Source organism: Symphodus melops, assembly GCF_947650265.1.
Source record: "Symphodus melops genome assembly, chromosome: 14".
NCBI classification, from domain to species: domain Eukaryota; kingdom Metazoa; phylum Chordata; class Actinopteri; order Labriformes; family Labridae; genus Symphodus; species Symphodus melops.
Window position 1 is genome coordinate 16,782,911 of NC_136704.1, and position 22,489 is coordinate 16,805,399.

The 22,489-nt window shown below is 45.0% G+C and overlaps 3 protein-coding genes across 4 annotated transcripts; 1 reads left to right on the forward strand and 2 right to left on the reverse strand.

The window, feature by feature from the left end:
- Positions 1–26: 26 nt before the first annotated feature.
- On the reverse strand, positions 27–9,482 carry usf3 (upstream transcription factor family member 3). Its single transcript, XM_079360870.1, has 7 exons — positions 9,332–9,482; positions 8,706–8,831; positions 8,568–8,599; positions 8,358–8,440; positions 8,171–8,267; positions 3,126–8,023; positions 27–2,418 (listed from the first exon to the last, which is right to left on the reverse strand). Exons 2-7 carry the CDS (start codon positions 8,747–8,749, stop codon positions 616–618), a joined length of 6,957 nt encoding a protein of 2,318 aa, XP_079216996.1. The 5' UTR covers positions 8,750–8,831; positions 9,332–9,482; the 3' UTR covers positions 27–615.
- Positions 9,483–9,663: 181 nt separating this feature from the next.
- Positions 9,664–13,360, reverse strand: naa50 (N-alpha-acetyltransferase 50, NatE catalytic subunit). Of its 2 annotated transcripts, none has more exons than XM_079360872.1 (5): positions 13,120–13,360; positions 11,741–11,874; positions 11,505–11,624; positions 11,345–11,411; positions 9,664–11,110 (listed from the first exon to the last, which is right to left on the reverse strand). In XM_079360872.1, exons 1-5 carry the CDS (start codon positions 13,125–13,127, stop codon positions 10,933–10,935), a joined length of 507 nt encoding a protein of 168 aa, XP_079216998.1. In that variant the 5' UTR covers positions 13,128–13,360; the 3' UTR covers positions 9,664–10,932. The 2 variants fall into 2 exon arrangements, with proteins under 2 accessions (XP_079216998.1, XP_079216997.1); XM_079360871.1 differs by having other exon boundaries at positions 11,741–11,877; positions 13,120–13,357.
- An 883-nt stretch (positions 13,361–14,243) lies between these two features.
- On the forward strand, positions 14,244–22,246 carry atp6v1ab (ATPase H+ transporting V1 subunit Ab). The gene is made up of 15 exons (XM_079361054.1): positions 14,244–14,369; positions 16,769–16,872; positions 17,021–17,149; positions 17,535–17,749; positions 18,242–18,379; positions 18,465–18,616; positions 18,700–18,862; positions 18,945–19,053; positions 19,133–19,255; positions 20,066–20,180; positions 20,280–20,343; positions 20,432–20,635; positions 20,766–20,860; positions 21,209–21,380; positions 21,553–22,246. The coding sequence occupies exons 2-15, from the start codon at positions 16,791–16,793 to the stop codon at positions 21,643–21,645; spliced, it is 1,854 nt and encodes a 617-aa protein (XP_079217180.1). The 5' UTR covers positions 14,244–14,369; positions 16,769–16,790; the 3' UTR covers positions 21,646–22,246.
- The last annotated feature ends 243 nt before the right edge of the window (positions 22,247–22,489 follow it).

Genomic DNA, 22,489 nt, shown 5'->3' on the forward strand with positions numbered 1-22,489 from the left:
CTGGTGGAGAAAGAAATACATGACTCTTTGGTTTGCAGCAATTACAAATGTCTCCATATAAACTTTATTAAACAATTTTGTATTTACAAATACATAATCTATCAATTCTGATATGAAACATTGTTATGTACAAAATAGCTCTTATAAAAAACAAACTGATTCTGTACAGTATAACCTGATATAAGTTAGTTAATTACATTAGTAGGTTACTGTTCAGAAAGTTTCTTGATGACCCCACGATACTTCAAGGGACATGTGATTCAAGTTCAAACACTAAACTTGATTTATGTTCGAGTAAACCAACTCTTTAAACAAGACACTTTCACAGGATCATATTTTTTCTGTCACATTCAAATGAAAAGATTTTTGAAGTAATATAAAACCCATAGCTTTTACATCGAAATTGTGCCAGAGGAAACTAATCAGAGATGTGAAACTGTGTGACCATGTAAACAGAGAAAATAAACAGTAGACAGACATGCTTAAACGCTACGTTAAGCATCTGAAAGAAGAACTTCTCAAATTAAAAATCTTTACTCTTTAAAGAGTTTATTCTTTGCGTCAAGTTATAATCTTTACTTCGAAGTTTGAGCTCAAAAAGCAGCAGGCGTCTTTTCACACAGCCGAGCTGCCGGCGTGTCCCAGAATGTGGCTGATGTTGTGGGCGGGGCGGTTGGGCTGTTTGCCTGGGTCGGCAGACGACGTGTTGGAGAGAGAGAGCAGGGGGGACATGGGCATGGCTGAGCCATCGGTGGGCATGCCAGTGGCGATCTCAGGGAACAACGAGGTGAGGCTGAAGTTGGATATGTGAGGAGTGATTCCAGATGAGTTGGCTATGGGCATGGGGGGCATATCGGGGAGCAAGGGGAAGCTGGCCTGTCCAAAACCCACTGGGCGAGGCGGGGAGAGAATGGAGCCGAAGCGGTTGTTCAGTGGTGGAGCGCTGCTCTTGTCGGCACTCGGGCTTGTAAACATTTGATTGGGGAAGTATTGGAGGGTGACATCGCTGGGGAGGCTGGGGTGAGCGGCGGGTGAATATGACGGGTAGAAGGAGGGTAAAGTGTTCTGGGGCTCAACAGGGAGGAGGGAGGGGGTGCGGGAGGCGTTCGGCTGACTGACCGGAGGGATGAAAGTGGAGTTTGCGTTGATGGGAGGAGGATTCATCCCTCCTTCAGGAATAAAGGGGAAACCAAAGTTTTGTGTTAGGTGTTGCTCAGGAACAAGATTGTTGTCATTAGGCACCTGACCACTGTCTGCCATAAAGCGAACAATTGTGCTGCGGCGTGCCTCTCCTCCGGACTGAGGTCTGCCGAGCAGCACACCTCCGCCTGAGGGCAGAGGCAGGTGGCCCTCAGGCTCAAAGAGGTTATTCTGCCTCACAGCTCCTGAGCGAGGCCGGTCTCCGAGTCTCAGCTTGGCAGGCTGAGCATCTCGGGCGATGTGGCGAGAGTGCTGGCTAACAGCGGCCGGTGGTCTGGAGGGGGCGGAGGAACGTCCCGGCTCAGAGCTGTTGTGTGGTGTTGGAGGGTGGGGGAGACTTGCGCGCACACCTCCATGCATATTACTGCTGACCTGAGAAATGTGGTTCTTGTTGCCCTCTCCGAGCCGCATAGCAGCGGCCTTCTGAGTCTGAGGCAGACTGGGGCTTGAAGTCTTGGCCTGAATGTCTCCTGAAGAACTTCCAGGCCCACAGCTGTAGTCCATGCTGACCGGAGGGCAGCACTGCACCACCCGCTGGTGGTTGCTCTGCTCAGGCAGGTGAGGGGAGAGGAGGCTTTGCATAAAACTCTGGTGACAGCTTTCCTGCTCGCGAGGGAGGGTCGGCCCGACCTGCACTCCCTGCGAGGCGGGATGAGAAGTACTGTAGCCCCCGCGGTTCCTGCCGTCTGTCGCAGGGCCGACGCACATCCTGAAGCCCCCCTGCTGCTGCCCCTGAGGGCCCCTTTGAGACGGTGGCACTGACTTCGGCGCCATATCGCTCCCGCGAGACACCTGAGCCTCAAAAACACCGAGCTGATGAGCTCCTCCTCCCATGGCCTTAAACGGCGGACACTCGGAGACCCTCTGGACATCAGCAGACCCTGGATGGTCGGAGGGAAGGCGATTCTGTTGGTTGTGTGCAACGTTTGCCTTTCCTCGTGAGGTATCCAGGTAACCTCGGAGGTCTGGCTGCTCCTGTGTGGCCCCACGGCTGGGCTGCAGGTGGAGACCCATTCGCTGCTGCTGTTCACCAGTGGTTGAACTCTTACCGATGAGAGCCTCTGCTGAGTAGTTGGAAACACGATGGCGTTCCTGTCGTGACGGAGCACAGGACAGATCAGAAGAGCGCGACACAGGATTGCTGGGGGGAGAGATGAGCTGCTGGTCCAGAGTCCTAGAGTTCATCATCCTCTGCATAGCATTATGGTCCTGACCAGACTGGGGAAGACAAACGGACACAAAGGATTTTTCAAACATTCTCAAAGTTGTATGAACAAATCAACTGGATTGCCATTTAAGACTGAAATGGTGTACAAAGTTTTCCTGATGCGAATGATACTGGAGCCATGAATAGTTGAGACAATCAGGGGCTTTTTACAGAGTCGGACAATATCAAGAAATTGGGAACAAAGAACTATCAGTCAATCATTTTCTTCTACTAATGACCTGAAAATGTTTTAAACTTCTGACATGGATGGATACATACAAACTAAAGTCGACTGTGATGCTGTCAGACTCATCCAGTGCTCTCCTAATCTCTTGCTGTGCTTAAATTTTGTCTTGTTTGGCATCATGTTTTTGGTTCTCGAGAAGCCACAGACAGTTTTCAACATGGTGGTAGAATAAAGTTACAGTCTAGTCAACATTCTTTACATATTTGAGCATTTTAAAATCTAGACTTTGTTGTTTTAAATTCCTACATATAAGTGCCCACATAACTGATTAATTAATACAATTTGGAGTAAATGGAAAATATTAAACCACTTATGGTAATTAAGTTGAGCAATCAAATCAATCGGTCAAATTTGCTGGAAGCCTCGTTCTGTATAACAGTTGGCATATTGGTCTGCTCCCCAAGAACTTGCAATTTTAAATCTCTAGTGTAACCATAAAGTTAAGGAAACGATCTTCGGTGTGACACAAACCTTAAGGTGCTCCTGCTGGCCGAGGTGGCTGCTGTGGTGTCCCCTGGATCCTGCAGCCTGGGCCTCACAACTTTTCTCCTGATGTCTGAAGTGCTGCTGCTGGATCTGCTGCTGCAAATGCTGCTGGTGTCTGGAATGGGAGCTCTGCTGTTGCTGTAGCTGCTGCTGCTGCTGCTGCTGTTGTTGGTGTTGTTGATGCTGCGTTTGGGGCTGCTGCGGGTGTGTCTGCTGTTGGTGCTGCTGCGCGTGAGACGGTTGGTTATGCGTCGGTTGTTGATGTGGTTGTGATTGCTGGTGTGGCTGCTGTTGTTGTTGATGCTGCTGTGTGTGCTGTTGATGCTGTGACTGTTGTTGTTGTTGATGCGTGTGCTGCTGCTGCTGAACTCCAGACTTTTCCAGGTGATGCTGCTTCTGTTGCAGACCAGCCGGTGAGCCAGTTTGACTTCCTCTGACAAGTCCCCGCTTCTTCTGCACGTGCTGCTGCTGCTGTTGCTCTTGCAGCGCCCTCTGGTGTAACGAGTGGCGCTGTGCGGGGTCAGGCTGCGTCAGGTGGTGCTGTAAATGATACAGGTGGTGCCTCTGTTGCTCTTGCTGCAGCTGCTGCTGTTTCATGTACAGGTTTCCTCCCAGGTGCTGGCCAGGCTGCGTCGCGACATGCTGTTGATGACTCTGGGGCAGATGGAGCACACCCGGCTGGTTCTGCTCAGGAGGTGCTTGAGGAGGGCAGTGGCCATCTGTGGGCCGAACCACAGAGCTCATGAAGGAGTTTGTGGAGAAGAGGGAGCTTCCGCTTTCTGGATTAATCCTCGACATGATGGCTGAGGATGTGGGGGGCAGCTGTCCGGACATCAACTGGTTGTGATCTGCCGCTTTCACATCCATGTGGCTGACAGTTGGAGCCGTTGGAGGGCAAGGTTTGGGCCTCTTACCAGTGTTCAGCATCACCTCCTCCTGGGCCTGCCTCTTGGAGATGATCTTCGCTTGTCGCTCCCCAACACTGACTCCAGCTTGAGCCCTCAGCAGCGCAGTTTTTAAGGGGGTGTACTCGTTCAGCTGAGCTGCACCAGAGCAGGGGGACAGGGCGTTACTTGAGGGCTGGGGTATGTGCGCTGATGTCCCAGCAGGTGAGGGAACTGAGCCTTGTTGACCCCCCAGACTTGGAGAACCAGGGTACGGTTGTTGGCTGGAACTTGGACGGATCAGGTTGTTGACACTGAGGCTGGCCACAGTGCCGCTCTGAGATTGGACAAGGGAGAGAGACTGAGACTGAGGATATGAGATGTTTTGTTGTTGTCTATTTCCACTGGGCCCACTGACAGATACCTGGACAGCAGGTTTGACAGCGAGTGTATCCATGGGTTTAGTCACTTTTGCTTGCTGTCCAGTTGAGCCCCTTTCCTTACCACTAGACACCGGTTGGGTTTTGGGGGGCTCCCATGTGGCTGCGGAAGAGTTTGTTGAAGCTGCGCTGTCTCCGCTCCGCCTCCCTGGACTGTCCTGTTCCAGCATGGCCAAGGCAAGCATCTCTGCCTGCTCCGATGTGAACGTAAACGTCCCGAAAGAGCCGGATGACGCACTGATACTTTGGCCCTGAGGAAGCATGGAGGCCACAGAGAAGCCTCTGCCTCCAGCAGCAACTGTAGACATGGGAGAATCAGTTTGTCTGTTTGCTGTCATGGGATGCTCTATAGGCTGATCATCAAGGTTGGTGAACACCTGTTGTTGAGAAAGAGCAAAATCCTTTCTGGAGGGAGTGTCAGTGGTTGATGCCACCAAGGCGTCTTTCTCTGCCGACTGATTTGGCCTCTCTTTCTGAGTCTCCTTTTCTCTCCTGTGGGGCTGGGCTTGTTTGTCTTCGGTTGGCTGACAGGAGGAATTGTTGGGCATGTCGGTCTGCTGGCTGGGAGCCCTGCTGGGCGTCACCCTTTTCCTAAACTCTGAACCTGTCGAGGGGGCTGGAGCGGTGCTGGGGGACGCAGGGAATGTTGCGGCGTATGACGAGGGAGCAAGAGTTGTGCAAACCGAGTGTGCGTGCGTGTTCTGGGATTCCGATGTGTTGTACGGCAGAGGAGCTTGTGTATTCGATACCTGGGGACCACACACTGTACTCGGCTGCGACGCCTGATCTAAAGATAAGTGGGTAGTTACTTTGACAGTGCTTGTGCACACTGGCGTCAGACATGCGCTGGGAACAGAGGAGGAAGAAAACAGAGCCTCAGTAGCATCTGCGGAATAGACCGCAGGTCTGCTCTGGCTGGAAATAGCAGGTGTGGCAGCTGACTTTATTTCTATTGTGCTAGCTGCTTTACTCAGGCTTGACTGGTTAGCCCCTGAAACCAAGGGTTTGGCCACAGACGAGTTGCTGCCAGAAACTACAGCTGGTTTACTCTTATTATCCACAGCTGCGCTCACTGATGACTTAACCAATGGGGTGTAAACAGTTGTGACTGCAGTTGCTATGTCACTGGTGTTCGTATGTGCTTCAGTCCGAGTTTCACTGACGGGGTTTTTGCTCTGCTGATTGGGTTGACTGGAAGCATTCAACTCGTTAGAGGAACTACACACAACCGTTACCTCGGTATTTTGAATAGAGTTGACGTTTTCTACAGCTGCGCTACAATCTGTAGTTGTGACAGCTGTCGTACAAGAGGGGGGGATTTCTGTGACTGTTCCAGTTGAGGACTGTAAAACTTGAGGCGTCGCAACTTGAACCATCTGATCTTCTCCTGCAGCCGCCATGGGCGTCGCCAAAACAGCCACCGTAGGCTGTGCCTGACTGAGCTCTTTTTTCTTTGCTGCTTTAGTCCTTTTCACTGTTGCACTCTTTGTATTCAGATTTGTACAAAGCCTCTTTCCTTTAGGCTTTGAGGCATTAGCTCGCAGCCTTGATTTGGCTGAGTTCAAACAAGGGACTTGGAGTTGCCGGGCAGGAAGAGCAGGTGTGGTTCCAGTGACGGACATTGGAGGCGGAGGTTGCTTCGGCTGGACTATTGACAGCGGAGCAGCTTTGGGCTGACCGTTGTTCTGGGTTGAAATGGGAATTGGAAGGCCCTGAGAGATGCTCTGATTTAGACTACTGAGAGCCCCTAAACTGTTGAGAGCCACATTAGTCGTTGGTTCCTCTGTGGTGGTAGGCTGGACCAGCTGAAGTGTAGTCTGGCCACCCTGGGAGTTGGGTTTGTCAGAGGTCTTCATGGGCTGCAGCGCAAACGTCTGACCATTTAGAGTAATCGTCTGTGGGGCGGGAGGAACTGGTGGGGAGGAGGAGGAGGAGGCATGAGGGACCTGAAGCGGGTGGTTCATCTGGGGCTGAATAGGGCGTGGCAATATGTGCACTAGCTGCTTTCCCCCAACGCTCTGTATTGAAGCAGTACAAGATGTCGTGCTGCTCGTTGTGGGTATTTGAGTTGACATACCAGGAACTGCAGCCGGCACCACACCAACCTGAGGATTCTGGGGAGCTGGCGCAACCTGATTAGGTGCCTGGATAATAACAATATGCTGACAGGGCGTCTGATTGGTCATATCCTCCCTTAAAACTGACTGTGTTGGGCAAGCATTAGCCTGTTGCAGGAAGACTACGCTTGGGTTGTTGGTGTTCTGAGGTGCTGATACACCCGCGGCTGTCCCACCGGTGGGGTTGACCTGCAGCACCTGCATGGTCTGAAGAAGGGGTAGCACTGTGGCCTGTGGTTGGGGAACCAGTGCGGGCTGGGGGAGGGGCTGAGGCTGAGGAATGAGAGCCGTAGGAGGATGTGGAACCAATGATGCTGGCGTGAGTACAGCAGGCTGAGGCTGCGACACATTAGGATGGGCAACAACGGCTGGCTGAGGGAGGACCGCACACTGTGTTTGGGGGGCTATGACAGGCTGAGGTTTTGCATGGTTTAGGATCGCTGGCCGCAGCTGGGGTGGACTCTGAAAGGGCTGTGCTTGAATGTGAGCGGTTATGGGTGCTTGCTGTACAGGCACACGCGGCTGCATCTGTACTTGAATGGGCTGAACAGAAGATTTGTTGCCCAGTGGACACACAGTTAACTGCTGCACAGCCTGGCTGGTGGTGACGACTTCTGAGGTGGGGACACTCTGACACACCGGTTGCACTGTGTTCCCTGCCATCTGAAGCGTTGTCCAGGTAGTCTGCGTGCTTCCTGCTGCCCCTCCTCTAAGGGCTTGAGTGTTAGGGATTGTAGTGTAACTTATAGTCCTGATGGCAGTGTCCTGTGTGACCCACGAGCCAGCATCCGAGGCTGCAGCTTTGGGCGTAATTAAAGTCTGGGTGAGAGCTGTAGGAGTGGAGATGGGCTGAGCAGGGCTTACAACGGGGAGCTGTGAGGCTGAAGTGGCTCCGACAGTGAGGGTCTGGACTGGGACAGCAGGACGCGTTGGCTGGGGAAGGGCTGTAGAGGCAGCAGGTATCTGGAGGGTGATATAAGACACAGAGGGTGGCAAAGAAGTTCCTACAGCAGGAGTCTCCACCACGCATTGCTCTATCATTCTCAAGCCTGGCGTAGACTGAGTGGGTGTGGCAGTTGAACCAGGGAGAAGTGCAGGAGTGGGAGAAGATGTATTTACTTGCAGCACGGTTCCATTAACCCTTAAATTTGTGCTGACCTCAGAAGGTGACTGAAGACTTAATGTTTCAGAAGGCTGTTTCCCTGGATTAATCTTCTTCCTGGCTGGGCATATCACATTTCCATTGGAATAGACGATGATCCCCTTTGGAAGTTTGTGAGTTGGGGTCACCTTAGCCACCTTGGTGCAGCGCTGCTTTCCCTTCCAGTGAATGGTCGGGTCTTCTAAAATGTTAATATCATTGGCTTTGAGGAGCTCAATGTAGTGAGCACTCTCTTTCCTTTGCTCCTCCAACTGACGCCGAAGCCGCCGGATCTCCTCCCCTGCAGAGACCAAGCATACAGGAGTCATCATCGGAGTGTATTTAGTCATTTTATAAATGATCACAAACTCAGAAACTGCATAATCACACACTCGTAACTTCAAGTACAAATAAAACTGCGAACATCTGTGGGAGAATTAAACTTCACCTTGAACTTTATCTCCTCCTTCCAGAAGCATCGCATCATTTTGTTTTTTCAGTTCAGCGATATAACAAAAAGCCTGGTCGAGGATCATGTTTTTACTCTGCAGAAATCAGATGACGGTTAATATAATAAAAGATCGCCTCACAACACCAAACTGTAAGCTGAACCTAATGATCTGCTCGTCTCTTACCTGTTTAAGTGCCTGGGAACAGGGCAGAAGGTCACCGATGCGGTTTATTCCTGCATTGATCTTCTCTTTTCTGTGTCTCTCAACTACCAAAAAGAAAAGCAAACTTTAGCGTTTCATTACATTTACAGTTGCAGAAACTCCTGACAATACATCTACGTTGACTAAACAGCAAATGTTTGAACAAAAGTACGAGAGGAAATGTTATGTCACCTGCATTGTGAGATTCTTTGTTTTTCTTCTTTCTGTAAAACAAAACAAAGAAATAATTCATAACCCACTTTGTTCATCTTTAATTGTCTCGACTCATTATTTGGTTTAAACAACACAGAACAGATCAAACATCCTTACTTGGCTTTACGACCAGGTGTTTTGGTTTCAGTCATCTCTGGCATCCTGTACCAATAGATGCCCGTTTGATAAAGGAGCCGGTCAAAACATTTAACAGCTTGACCTTAAATCTCTCCTGTGATCTGCCTGCAAAGCAAACATCCACACCAGCAGGATGAATGTTTAAACACCTGACACAAGACAACACAACACCGAAAACATATCATATGCTAAACCCCAGCAGCAAGACTGACGTGTAAGTAGTAGAAGTTAACGTCATAAATAAAGCATTTAAAGACCTTGTTAAACCGAGCAAACCTTCAACACAAATAATGGACGCTAACAAGCTGACCGAGCTTTACAGTTAAGATACTAAACAGCCTTCACATAACACCATCGGGACTGTATAACAAATTACAGCGACTTTTAAGATCGCATCAATCAATGCTTGTGTAAGTATCTCCTCATCATATTAAAACAAAACAAGCATCACTGACAATTAATTATTCAGCTAGCAGTGTGTGCTAGCTGTTAGCCTGCTAGCTCAGCTTTCCGTTACCGAAACATTTATTACTCACCTTAACGGAGGAGTGCTTTCACGTGCGTGTTAATCTAAGAATATAAATAAAAAAGCCGTTTCCACCCACCTCCAGCCTCGGCATTTTGGAGACTGTGTCTGTTCCTGCGAAAACTTTGAGATTGAAGGCAAAACTGTGAGCTAGCAAAGCATTCAACTCATCTCTCACAACAATCCGAGGCAACCTAACCTCACGCACTAATGGGCGGGCTATTGGGGAGTTGACAGCCAATAGCATTATAGATACGAGTGTTTTCGGCCAATCAGGATGTGGAACTATTCATCCAGGGATCTGCATCTACACGCTCCTCTGCAGTACATGGCTTTTAAGTGAACTTTAATAATAATATGCCCATAATTTCACAAATGACAGTGACAAATAATGGGACAGTTACCAACACGTTTACTGCAAATAGTAATTCCTTTATTTAGACGTTAAAAAGTCTTACAATATAGAGCTCCAGAAAAGATAAAATTCTTCAAAGAAAGGAAAAACATGCTTATACTACAGTGGAGAGGACACAACTCTCCTCACATGCAGAGGGGTCAGAGCTCCGTGGGGCTGAAACACTTTCCAAAAGACCATACCAGAGTTTCCAAACAATCTGTAGGGCCTCTAATGAAGGCGTTGGTAACAACAGGAATAGACTGAGACAGGAAGTTTGAGAATACTTTCTGCTAGTTGGCTAAATAAGGTGCCACAAGTGTTAAAGGCGAGATGTCTCAACACAATCCCATGCATTGAGAGACATGTCTTCAAACACTTTTTATTAAACTACTGAAACAATGCTCAATTTATCCCAAACAGCCAATCTGTTGTTATTCAAACATTCCTCAAAAACATTGAGTGCCCTTCACAGAAAAAAACACATTCAATACAGTATGTTGTTTCTCTTATTTGTAATGATTTTCACTCTTAATAGTAAACCCTGGAGAGCATCTGAACCATTTGCCATCTTGATGTAAAAATTAAAAAGTAACTGGATGGGGGAATTAAATTAACCGGCTGGAAAATCAAGTTATTGAAATAGTACGAGTGGTGACAGAATCCCTTCTGGACCTCTGAACCGTTCAGCCTTCCTTACCCTCGTATAAAGAAGGTACATTTCTTCTTTCCTCGTGTGTTAATGACGTGTCAACAAACCTGTCAGAAACATTCCCCAATAAATCCCAGAGTTCAGATGGCAAGGGAACAGAGGTATGACTCTTTTATGAACAACGTAAAGCATCACTCCAAACCAACCAGCTGGAACTTTGTGTCTAAAGAGATGGTCTTTCAAACACTTTTACAGCTTCAGAACAAACTTAATAACCGCTTAAAAACAACTCAAAAAACAGTATGATTAGCAAACACCACAACCTCCCCCTCCACCAAGTCTAAAACTGTCTGACGTTGGCAATTCTGTAAACAGGAGCACTTTCGGATGGTAAGATTTTTGTCATTTTCAATTTGTTTTTTTTTACGAGGAGAAGGGAGCAATAAAATATGCAAAAAAAATTAAAGGGGACCCCTTGCAAAACAAATGCAGCATTTTTTTGTACTTTAAATTTCTTTATGTCTTTTTAGCGTCCTTTGAAGAAAGTGATGAACGTCTCAACCGTGGGGCGTTTTGTCACAGTTCTGTTTCTGTGGAGGCCGGCACATCAGCGCTCTTCCCAAACACTGTGCCCCTACTCTGCCTTCTGAAGCTCTCCGCTGGGGGGTGCACACGGGCTGCGCAGGCTCTTTTGCAACACATGGGCATCTGCCGGCTCTATCCTCTTGTAGTAATTCTTTTTTGTCTCGATGATCTCAAAGCCAAACTTCTGGTAAAAGTGAATCGCTGACTCATTGCTGATCTGCACATGACTGTTGAGAGGGAAAGAAGACATTTTACAAGGTGTAGAAGAAAAAGAAAAAAAACAAACACAAAATACCTTTAAACTTTAACTGAAAAATCCTTCAAATGATCAATCTGATTAACAAAACAAAAAGATACCCTTTACTGTTCATAATCATTCTTTTAAGGAGTCGCCTTAAGACAAATTAAAGTGTTTAAAGTATAGAAATATCCTCATACAGCTTCTTTATTTAGACACTCACAGGTAAATGTTGTCAAAAGTGCCGTCCTTCTCACAGATGTTTAGTACATGATTCAACATCTTTGTACCTGGAGAAAAAGATAAAGCCAAAGATTAAAAAACAACAACACATGAGACAAAAGAGCGCACAGCAGCTTCTGTAAAACATGCTAAACTCTTACCAATTCCAAGTCTACGGTAGGGTGCTAGACAGCCGAGCGTCATGATGTACAGTCTCTTCTGGTTCTGAGAGTGGTCCACTCTGCAGCACACAGCGCCCACTGCGATGTCGTTGAAGTACGCTGGAATAAGAAGACGACATTTGTTGCAAACAGGAATCCTTAATTTTTGGTTTTATTCGTTGAATTTTAAACAAGGCATCTGGGAGTATGGTACATGAGTGAGGGATTTCTCTTACCTAGCTTTGCGAGCTCTCCAACTTCAAGTACATCTTTGTAAAATTTGTCATTGTAGCTGACAGGGAAGATGACCTGGTTCAGGCGTTTAAGCTGCTTAATGTTGTGGGGCGTAACATCCCCCAGCTCGATCCGGCTACTGGAACAAGAGCAAAACGGTCAAACAGCTGAGAAAGGTTGAATGTGTAAATCATTTGTCTTAAATAAAGTAAAAATCCACAGCAGCATCTCTGTCTCTTTAGGATCTGCTGCATTCTTCATATTTTTATGAAACTTAACACCTCAATGTTTATTCTTAACTTAGAATATATCGATTCATGCTAAATCTGAAATAAACTACAGACATGTTAGTCAATGGTATGTCAAAGTAATCTGACAATGACAGAGTTTTAAAAAAAAGTCTGATGAAGATGTCATCTTCTGCCACACAAACTTTAAATGACATTAAGACATGAAACAACAAACTAAGATCATCCAGAAATTGACAACTCCCCACTAATGAATCTGAAAGAGACGCTGAGAAAAAAAAAATCATTACATGTAATCTGAAGAGTTGAATAATAGGAAAACTACAACAGATGTTTTGAAGCAGTGACAATGAAATGTCATCAGTATCTCCTTTACTTTCATCTCTGGGTCTATAGAGAATAATTGTTCTACCTTTCATCAACTAAAGGAAACGTTTGTATGTATGTATGTGTGTATATATACACACATATACATATATATATATATATATATATAAATCAGGGGTCAGCTTTAATTTACTGAGGCGTTTACAGATCTATAACATCAGCTGCTGCTCATCAGTCCTCGCGTCAGACAGTGAAATTCTATCTGAACAGTTACAATCATCCAGCTGTAATCTGAACACTAAAGACCTTAAAAAAAAATAATGTGACAACATCGAGCATCATTGCTGGTGTTACTGAGACCTGTCATGTTACACAGGAAACAACTCTGATGTGACCCAAAGTGCTAACTTTACATCTTTATATACAACTAACATGTGTTAGAGGTGACTGATTGTGCTAACCTGCTGCAGCTGAGCTTTAGTTTCAGGTTATTTGACATCCAGTATCTTGTAGCTAAGCTAAAGTAGGTTTACTGACTCAGCTCCACACTTGAAAGCAAGCCACTTAGCTTGACTTCTTAACGACCTGAACGAACCGACAGGCGGCTTTAAAATCAAGGAGGATATCAGAGACAATATCATCCAAGGAAGGAGCTGTCGATTGTTTTGTTTTAAAGCCAACACCGTAAATAGAAGTAGCTTAGCCAGCTAGCTAGCCTCCCCGCCTCTCCTCTCAGAAAAAAAACTGAGGAGAAAAACTTTGCTCGTGCTATGCTACTTATTTAAGGCTCAAAAATTTACACTCACCCTTTCATTGTATACAGTTAATATTCCTTAATGTCGATCAGGCCGAACTTCAGAGTTGTTTTGAGGTAAAAAAATGAATTTTGACAGAGTTAGGGTTGGGGATGCCTCCCGTGTTACCCTCCACATGTAGCTCGTAGCGGTGGTTGCAGTTAGCTTAGCAGCCGCACTCCTTACTGTGTGTGCAGACTGTCAACCCTGACCCCCGCATGCGCACAAGCATCGCTGCAGAGGTTTTTAGTACCCTGAGTCTGGGCTTTTAGGTAACGGTACCTAGCAACATCCACAAAGAAAATGCGAAAGTTAATGGCCATGGCCATAATGTTAATATCCCACAACCCATTAGTTTTATACATAATTTTACGTGTTTTTAGGTGAAAATTCAAATTTTCTCGCTGAATTGATTGAAGAAAACGCCGATTATTGTCATTGAGGATTATTGAGGCAATCATGCGAGGAAAATTTTTTTAAAAACAAATTCAGATGTTGAAATAAATCGAATTGAATTTTTATCATTATTTTTTATTTTATAAACTCTGAACAACATTTGTAACATAACTCACATAGTCAGTCGACTTTACCACCACATGACTTTAGGATAAAGCCCCCCCCTTTCCATCTCAACATGTAACATATTTGTCAAGAATAATGCTTAGATAAAGTAAATAATTAATCTGAGAACATTTTGTCATAGCGCCTCCATGTTGGCTCAAACGTTGCTGTAAAGATGTTTAACTGGTGAATGATAGGCTCCTCCTAACCCAGCCGGTTTAAAAAGATGATTTCTTTTAGAATAACAGAATAGGAGAGTAGGGCCACATTCATTTTCCCTTGATCAAAACGTAGCTGCTTTGCACGGCCTATGTTAATATGTACAGTACGATTGTAATTGTCTGCTATTTTCACAATCTGACTTATGCATTTAATGGTATTGGATGCAATTAAACCTTTAAATCAAAATGTATCACTTTAATCTATGAAATACGTTCATATTGTAATTTCAGCATATGAAAAATCTTATTATTAAGCCCTTTTGGTCGTGGTGGATGCAGACTACACCTAGATCGTGAGTTAAATATCATCGAGCTTGCCACTTAAATATCTTTGTGGCGGCTCCGGGCGGAGCCAAAATGGCGGCAGTTGCAGTAAAACCCGAGCAGCGAGTGAATGAAGTCAGCTGATCGCAGTCTGCTGTCACGCATCGTTTCTCTCTCTCGAGTCAAGGCTGTAAACCCCCACTTCACATCCAGACGGTAACTATTCTATTTTATCCGGGTTTTTTCCACTATAAATGTAATAAACACGCAATGTTTGCATTTTGTGTTGTTTATGAAAACAGTCAGATTCCTATCGTTGCACCAGAAAGGCAAAACCATCAAATTACAGCCAGGCCGAGGGACCTGTCATTTTAAATACACACTAACATACGGATCAAGGCAACATCGTTTTTCCACTGTTAAAAAAAGAAGTTATGTTGAATTACAGTCATGTAAAGTCCAGATATATCGTCTTTATTTCAGAATCTCCTTGTCATCTAAGACAGCGTACAGTTTCGAGGAATGCTTCTTTAGGAAACGAGATCAGGTTCAAAGCAATGTCACATAAAGCCTCGGTCATCATTTAGTAATTACCTGGTCATTATCGTGTCATTAAATCACTTCTGTTTAAAGGTTCATGTAAAATCATGTTTAAACACTGAGCTAGTTGAATGTAAGGAGTGTGTCATTTACAGCAGTGTGTCAGTATGTTTTTGTGCTCATCTCACTGACATGTAACATTTCCAAGCCTGTTTCTGAGCAGACAGAACTACCTACATATACACAGCCATACCCAGTCTTTATTCTTCGCCCAAATAGCAAATTATCAACATTGACAGACCAAACATAAGCCTTTAATTACAGACAATACATGTGCACCAAAAATGTCTCAGTTTGATTTAAATGTCTTCTGTTTTTATCTTAATTTTTGTGTCAATAGAAGGTGATCTCCAACTGTCTTTACCATCTATGACAAAACAACCCTACATAAGATCTAAGGCATAGGCTATAATAATGTGGGTTTATATTCTTTCTGTTGAGGGTAGTGTTTATAAGATATGTTCCTCTTGTGTTTCACACACAGTTTTAATTTGTACTTCCCAGTTTTGCACCATGCTAGTTTTCCACTTCCTGAAAGAGATTCAAACGGCAAGGCCAGTCAGTCATGTGCCAGGATCATATGATCAAGTTTCATGTCTGCTGTAGTTGCCAGAGTTATGATGAGACATTTTGACCCGAGCTGCTTTTGATTGCATGTTACCGTACGTCTCATGATTTTTGTGTGATCTGTGGAATCAGGATTAATCAAGCTGGATGAGAGAAGATCTCTAAGCAAATCATTGAAACTATTTATCTTATCTTCCTACTGTATGCTCCCCTTTCATCAGGAACACGCTGATACACATTGTTTTAGACACACATATGAAGGTTCTCTGAGGTTCTCTTTGTACCCATTGGAAGCAGGTCATTTTTTTTTGTTTTTGTCTTTTTCTAAAAGAGCTGTCTTTTTTCTATTTGTTTTTTTAAGTGCAGTTCTCGTTTTGACCTATTGATGGAGCTGTTGTATTCCTGCACAGATGGGCTAAGCAGCCTAGCATAAACAGGAAGATCTGAATCAGTGAGAAGGACAAGAAAAGGGCATGGATGTAAAGAGCTCTGCATGTGTGATAGAATTGTCTGATAGAAAAAAAAAAAGGATTTTATTTTTTAAGATGTGAGCATGTTACTTGGACCGACTGTGTTTGAGGCATACAGAATGATTCAGAGCAAGCTGCTCTTGAGTGTGTGCAGAGCCTCTGCAGTCAGCTCTGTGTGGGGATGGGTTTATGTCACGACTCATGACAGCCTGAGCTCCCCCCCTGCATGAAGCCCAAAAGCCTTAGTGTAGCTTCCTGCAGATATGTCTTAAACATCTACAATAAGTCATAGAGACATTTGCACCTCTGTATCACACTCACTGTACTGTGCAAATGTGGAAGAAAAACAGGAACGTGCTGCTGCACTGTGGGATTCCCCTCTGATGTGATCCCGACGCGTCACACTGACCTGAGCAGCCAAAAAGGAGGAGATGTGATGCTAAGGAATATTGAGTCGTGAGGAGGGATGTGGCTGTATTTTCATGGCGGTTTCCATAGCTACAGTAAAAGGAGTCACTTCCAAGATACCAGGAACAGTGCCAATCCAACATTTGTCTGTGAACAGGGAAATTCTAACAATCAAATCTTAATTTATTTTCTGATTAATAATGCGTTATACTTGCTTTTTGCAATAAGGGCATAACCTGCTTATTTTCCGCCGTACTATGAACTGCACAGATTGAATTCTCTCCATAGTCACCGGGCCACAGAGGGCTCACTTCATACACAGCCTGGTGTGAAATGTTTGGTCTGGAATAAGACAGAACTGTCATCAAAGCACTTGTTCGGGCCTGCTATAAAAACTCTCCACAGGTGAAATGTGGTGCCAGAAGTCCTGTTGTTTCAAAGTGACCATGACGGAGGAGTACTTTGTCCCTCCTGCAGCCACAACGTTATTTTTTTTTTTTCACCTTTTTGTTTCTCGTGAGTTCTTTATTCTGCTTCCTATGAACCGTCTGTGCTCTGCCGTCCTTTCAGTGACATTTAAAAACCAGTGAAGATGGACCTTTCCAAGCTGCCCAAGATCCGGGATGCGGAGAGAGAGAGCGAGTTTGGATACGTTCATGGAGTCTCTGGACCAGGTTGGCTATCACACATGCGTACACGCCACAGTTAGCACATACATGTTTGCATTTGTAATAGGAAAGAGCCGTTGGGATGAGAAACAGACTGCAGTATATACTTATACTGCTTCTTTGGGGTCGCTAATGTTGTTCTTTGTTTCTTCAGTGGTGACAGCTACAGCCATGGCAGGAGCGGCCATGTATGAGCTGGTCCGTGTCGGCCACAGTGAGCTGGTGGGAGAGATCATCAGGCTGGAGGGAGACATGGCCACCATCCAGGTCTACGAGGAGACGTGTATCCTTTCGACTGCGACCATTTGTCCGTAAGAATGTCACAGTCTGAAGTGAAAAAAAGACACGAGAGGTCGTGCATCGCCAGTGCATACTGTGTTTACTCCATCACATTTTCTTTTCTTCAACACTCGTTTGAACTTTTTCTTTTTTTCTCTAAAACGAGTTGTGAATGTTTATCAATCACTGCAAACCTTCTCAAAACAGAAAAAAGAAATGTCTTCATGATAGCGATGAAGGTTGACTCTTCCTGATCATAGGGTTATCTCCCATCCTTCTTCCAGCTACACACACACACACACACACACACACACACACACACACACACACACAAAAGAAATAGCTCCTTCCTTCCTGCAAACTTGAATTTTCCCTGAGCATGAGTCCAGCCGGCGTGTCCGTCGGAGATCCTGTTCTGCGGACGGGGAAGCCTCTCTCTGTGGAGCTGGGTCCAGGAATCATGGGCTCCATCTTTGACGGTATCCAGCGACCACTGAAGGACATCAACGACCTCACACAGAGCATCTACATCCCCAGAGGAGTGAACATCGGGTCCCTCAACCGAGACCTCAAGTGGGATTTTATTCCCAGCAAGAGCCTGCGGGTGTGTATCCGACTTCAGACCCTCAGCTTTAGGCTCCATTTATACTTCTGCATTGAATCTACTCCCTTTGTTTGGTCCACTGCGTAGCATCCTATTTCTGGTAATACAACATTTCTAATATTGCCCGTCGTATTCAAAATTCTGGAAAAATGCTTAAATGCTATTTATCACCTCCAAATCCATGTTTACTTTCTGTTTCAGTCGTCATGGTTTCCTGTATGCAAACAAACAGACTGGTACAGAACTGAAAACTGGTAACATAACTAGGACAGAAATTTCACTGCCAACAATTGGGTTTAGGTGTCATATTTCAGAGCTACGCAAACACACCAATAGATAAGTATACAGAGGTCAGGATGGGTAAAGGCGACCACCGAGCTCTAGAATAGATTCAAGGCAGAAGTATGCACCTGGCTTCCTGTTTGAACGAGCAGATGAATTTAACACTGCCTTTTTAAAAAAAAAAATAATAATAATTTAAACCACTATTAGGTTGGCAGTCACATCACAGGAGGAGACATCTACGGCATGGTGCATGAGAACTCCCTCATCAAGCACAAGATCATGCTGCCGCCCAGAAACAGAGGAACCGTCACCTACGTGGCTCCACCTGGAAACTACGACGTCTCCGTGAGTCTTCCACACCTCGGCCTGCTGCTGTGAAGACGCCCCTGGGTTTAGCTTTTTCTGATGCCGTTTGTTTTTTTTGTTCCAGGATGTGGTGATGGAGCTGGAGTTTGAGGGCGTGAAGGAGAAGTTCACCATGGTGCAGGTGTGGCCTGTCAGACAAGTGCGTCCTGTCACAGAGAAGCTTCCCGCCAATCATCCTCTGCTGACCGGCCAGAGAGTGCTGGATGCCCTTTTCCCGTAAGGCTCTAAAGATTATCTTCCTCGCATTGTTTTTCTGTCTTGGGAGTTTTTTTCTTTAAGCTTTTTCTTTTTGTGTGAAGATGTGTGCAGGGAGGAACGACGGCCATCCCAGGAGCCTTTGGTTGTGGAAAGACTGTCATCTCTCAGTCCTTGTCTAAGTACTCCAACAGTGACGTCATCGTTTACGTAGGCTGCGGGGAGCGAGGTAACGAGATGTCAGAAGTGCTGCGAGACTTCCCTGAGGTGGGTGACAATAAGGGCGCATGCTGTGTCGCAGCTGGACATAGTTGAAATGCTGTTCTGACCGTGTTTTTCTCGCCAACAGCTAACCATGGAGGTAGATGGTAAGACAGAGAGCATCATGAAGAGAACTGCACTTGTGGCTAACACCTCCAACATGCCCGTAGCTGCCAGAGAAGCCTCCATCTACACAGGTACGTGTCAGAAACACACTGTAATGTCTCTTCAGTTTCCTCCCTGCATGCAGCGCATTCTGACTGTTTGTTTCGCCAGGAATCACGCTGTCCGAGTACTTCAGAGACATGGGATACAATGTGAGCATGATGGCCGACTCCACCTCCCGTTGGGCCGAGGCTCTCAGGGAGATTTCTGGCCGTCTGGCTGAGATGCCTGCAGGTCAGTTTCAAGTCACCTGGAGATTTTCGATAGACCTTGGAGAGTCTCATTCTGAAAAAATCTGTTGTGGGGCTGAATGGTAAGCTGGTTCATGCTTGAGAACATCTGAACGACAGCAAGTGTTTGACTTTGTAAAGGGGAGTTCAGGGCGAGTTTCATGCTCTGGTTTTACAGGAAATGAAGGAATGATTTTTAATTTAAGTATTTGGTAGTGATTTCTATATTTTTAATTATTAAAAGAGGAATGAGTTTTAAACAAATGTCAACAATCTTCTACTTGACAAACTAACTAACCGCTTCTTCATTGGCTACTAAGTCATCTTTACTGGATAATTATTTAAAGCTCCTGTAAAGAATTTCTTAGCTGGTTATGAAAGAGACCCAGGGACTGTCTGGGAACAACGAAGCAAAGTCGACTGGACTGATTAATGTCTATATGGTTATTTTTAACGTCACAGAGAAACATTAAAAGCATGTTGTTATACAGCCAAAACTGAATACAAAACCAAATAGTCCTCACACGATAAACATGCGACAAACAATAGAGGAAATGTGACTTACAATTTCCTAATAACTTGCCACATGCGCTCTTCAAACTACAGCTGAAATGATACGACAATTAAAATAAATACATTGCTTATCTCTTCTTTGTAAAAAAACAAAATGTCTTTATTCCTATCTTTTGAACAGTTGTCTCTCTTTTAAATCACTATAGAGCCTCTGACAGAAAGCCAGTGTATCTGTATGTTTTTAGCTCTTTTTACGTAATCTTGTTGACCTACAACAAGTGTTTTGTCTTTCTGCCCACAGACAGCGGTTATCCTGCCTACCTGGGAGCTCGTCTCGCCTCCTTCTACGAGCGAGCTGGAAGGGTGAAATGTCTGGGCAACCCTGAGAGGGAGGGCAGCGTCAGTATCGTCGGAGCGTGAGTACAGCTTCATGCCACTAGAGGGAGACATTGCTCTGCGTGTGGATATGGAAAGTAAGTGAGTAATGACGTTTTTGTTTTTTGTTTTCCTCCCAGTGTGTCGCCACCTGGTGGTGACTTCTCCGACCCTGTCACTTCAGCCACACTGGGTATTGTCCAGGTAAAAGATTAAAAACTCCGATCTCACTCTCATTCCAGTAGCTGTTTGTGCTTTCACCTCATCATGTGACCTTTGTTTCGTCTCTCAGGTGTTCTGGGGTCTGGATAAGAAGCTGGCTCAGAGGAAGCACTTTCCCTCCGTGAACTGGCTCATCAGCTACAGCAAATACACACGCGCTCTGGATGAGTATTACGACAAGCACTTCCCCGAGTTTGTGCCCCTGCGTACCAAAGCCAAGGAGATCCTTCAGGAGGAGGAAGACCTGGCTGAGATTGTGCAGCTCGTCGGAAAGGTAATCTTTGAACAAACTTTGATTTGTCTTGTGGTTTCAGAGCTGAAAATGCGCAGAACAAATGCATATTTCTTCTATATTCTATTTTCCAACCTTAAAAAAAAAAGTTTTTTATCTCCTTTAATCTCAGGCATCGCTGGCTGAAACAGATAAAATCACCCTGGAGGTGGCCAAACTGATCAAAGACGACTTCTTGCAGCAGAATGGTTACACTCCCTATGACAGGTAACGTCGTCCTCTGCACTGTTTCTCCATTTCTGACCACTGATGTCAAAGACATGTTGGACCCGAGAAAGTTTAAGGTCATATCTGAACATTTTGAATGCAAACATTCAACCTGATCTGAAATGTCTGTAAAGAGAATGTGATCTGTTGCTGATAAAAAATGTTGTCCAAGTTCTTTATTCTTTAGATTTATTTTTAATTGATCTTCTACTCTCATTAATTTAGTTAATTTATTTTCATGTATTCTTTTTGCCTAACGTCATGTTTATTTTGTGCTTCGAGTTCTGTTTTGAACTGTAAAGCGCCTTGATGTGTCCGTTTTAATGTTGCCTTTCCTTTTGTCCTCAGGTTCTGTCCCTTCTACAAGACGGTGGGCATCCTGTCCAACATGATCTCTTTCTATGACATGGCACGGCATGCGGTGGAGACCACAGCTCAGAGCGACAACAAGATCACCTGGGCCATGATCAAGGAGCACCTGGGAGAAATCCTCTACAGGATCAGCTCAATGAAATTCAAGGTGTGTGTTTGCAAAGGCTTTTCTAAACATCCTCTTTGGTATCTTTGTGTTTCTCTGGTTGTTAGAAAAGCAGCAACTTTTCTGTTTAAACACTTTTTCATATTTGTCATGTTTTTCTTTTTTTCCTTTCAATGATTTTTTAAATTTACTTTTTAATTTTTTTCTTGTACAGGACCCGGTGAAGGATGGCGAGGCCAAGATCAAGGCTGAGTACGCTCAGCTGGTGGAGGACATGCAGAACGCCTTCCGCACATTGGAAGAATAGGATCCCCCACCTCGCTCACCTAAGCCTTTCCGGGTTTTCGTCTCAGAGCCCTCCACTGCAGAGCCACATTCCACCTCCTCCTCTTCCCCCTGAAACCTGCGTGCTCCCCTGTGCTCTTTTTTTTTTTTGTGAGTGATTGTCGAGTTGTGTGTGTGTGTGCATTTTAATGTGGAGGGCAAAGAGAAAGATGTACTGTATTCATTATTATTTGTTGCCTCATATCGGCATCCTCTGGAACCTCTGATTGTGTGCGTGTTTGTGTGAACGAAGGACCTCTACCCACTGTTTCTTCCTTTCTCTGTTTACATGATTTCTGCGTGTTTAGCCGTGCTGCTCTTCCTGAAAGAGATTGTTCGGGTTGATGTATTGTAATTCACAAACCATCTGTACAGAAGAGTATTGAATATAAATTTAATAAGATCAGTCTATTTATTGCCAGCATTTTGACGTGAAGGCTTTGTTGTTCTCTCTTTTTTTTGTTTTGTTTTTCATGGTTGGTGTTTTTACGCTGTGCAGTGTTGTAAACTTTGCCGTGTGAATGCTGTCCAATACTTTCATCATGTTACTCCTGAATGATTAAAAACATGGGGGGGAAAAAAGATGTTTTTGTGTGGTTGACTTGTGATGAAGCTGTCGGTGCTGCTGAACTGGTCTCTCTGCATACCGCTCATAATCTCCAGCACCCTTGCCCTAGGATCTTTAATGGAAATGATTTCAACCTCTTCATTTGTTGTGCTTAAAGGTCAAAGCCAAAGCAATGGATTTGAGTTCATAAAGTAAGATCGTGATGAGCTTTAGTGCCTGGAATTAAGTGTAACTTCAACAAATTAAACTCCACCATTCA

Bases quoted from the DNA above. Each gene is read 5' to 3' on its own strand.
- naa50 (XM_079360871.1), bottom strand. The intron at 11,412-11,504 runs GTAAGAGTTTAG...CTTTTTCTCCAG, and splicing joins CTACCGTAGACTTGGAATTG to GTACAAAGATGTTGAATCAT. The intron at 11,111-11,344 runs GTGAGTGTCTAA...CCCTCTCAACAG, and splicing joins ACTTTTGACAACATTTACCT to TCATGTGCAGATCAGCAATG.
- atp6v1ab (XM_079361054.1), top strand. From the start codon at position 16,791: ATGGACCTTTCCAAGCTGCCCAAGATCCGGGATGCGGAGAGAGAGAGC. The intron at 18,617-18,699 runs GTAAGGCTCTAA...TTTTGTGTGAAG, and splicing joins GTGCTGGATGCCCTTTTCCC to ATGTGTGCAGGGAGGAACGA. The intron at 20,344-20,431 runs GTAAAAGATTAA...TTCGTCTCTCAG, and splicing joins CCACACTGGGTATTGTCCAG to GTGTTCTGGGGTCTGGATAA.
- usf3 (XM_079360870.1), bottom strand. From the start codon at position 8,749: ATGCCAGAGATGACTGAAACCAAAACACCTGGTCGTAAAGCCAA. The intron at 8,600-8,705 runs GTAAGGATGTTT...TTTGTTTTACAG, and splicing joins ACACCTGGTCGTAAAGCCAA to AAAGAAGAAAAACAAAGAAT. The intron at 2,419-3,125 runs GTTTGTGTCACA...TGTCTTCCCCAG, and splicing joins GCCAGCAGGAGCACCTTAAG to TCTGGTCAGGACCATAATGC.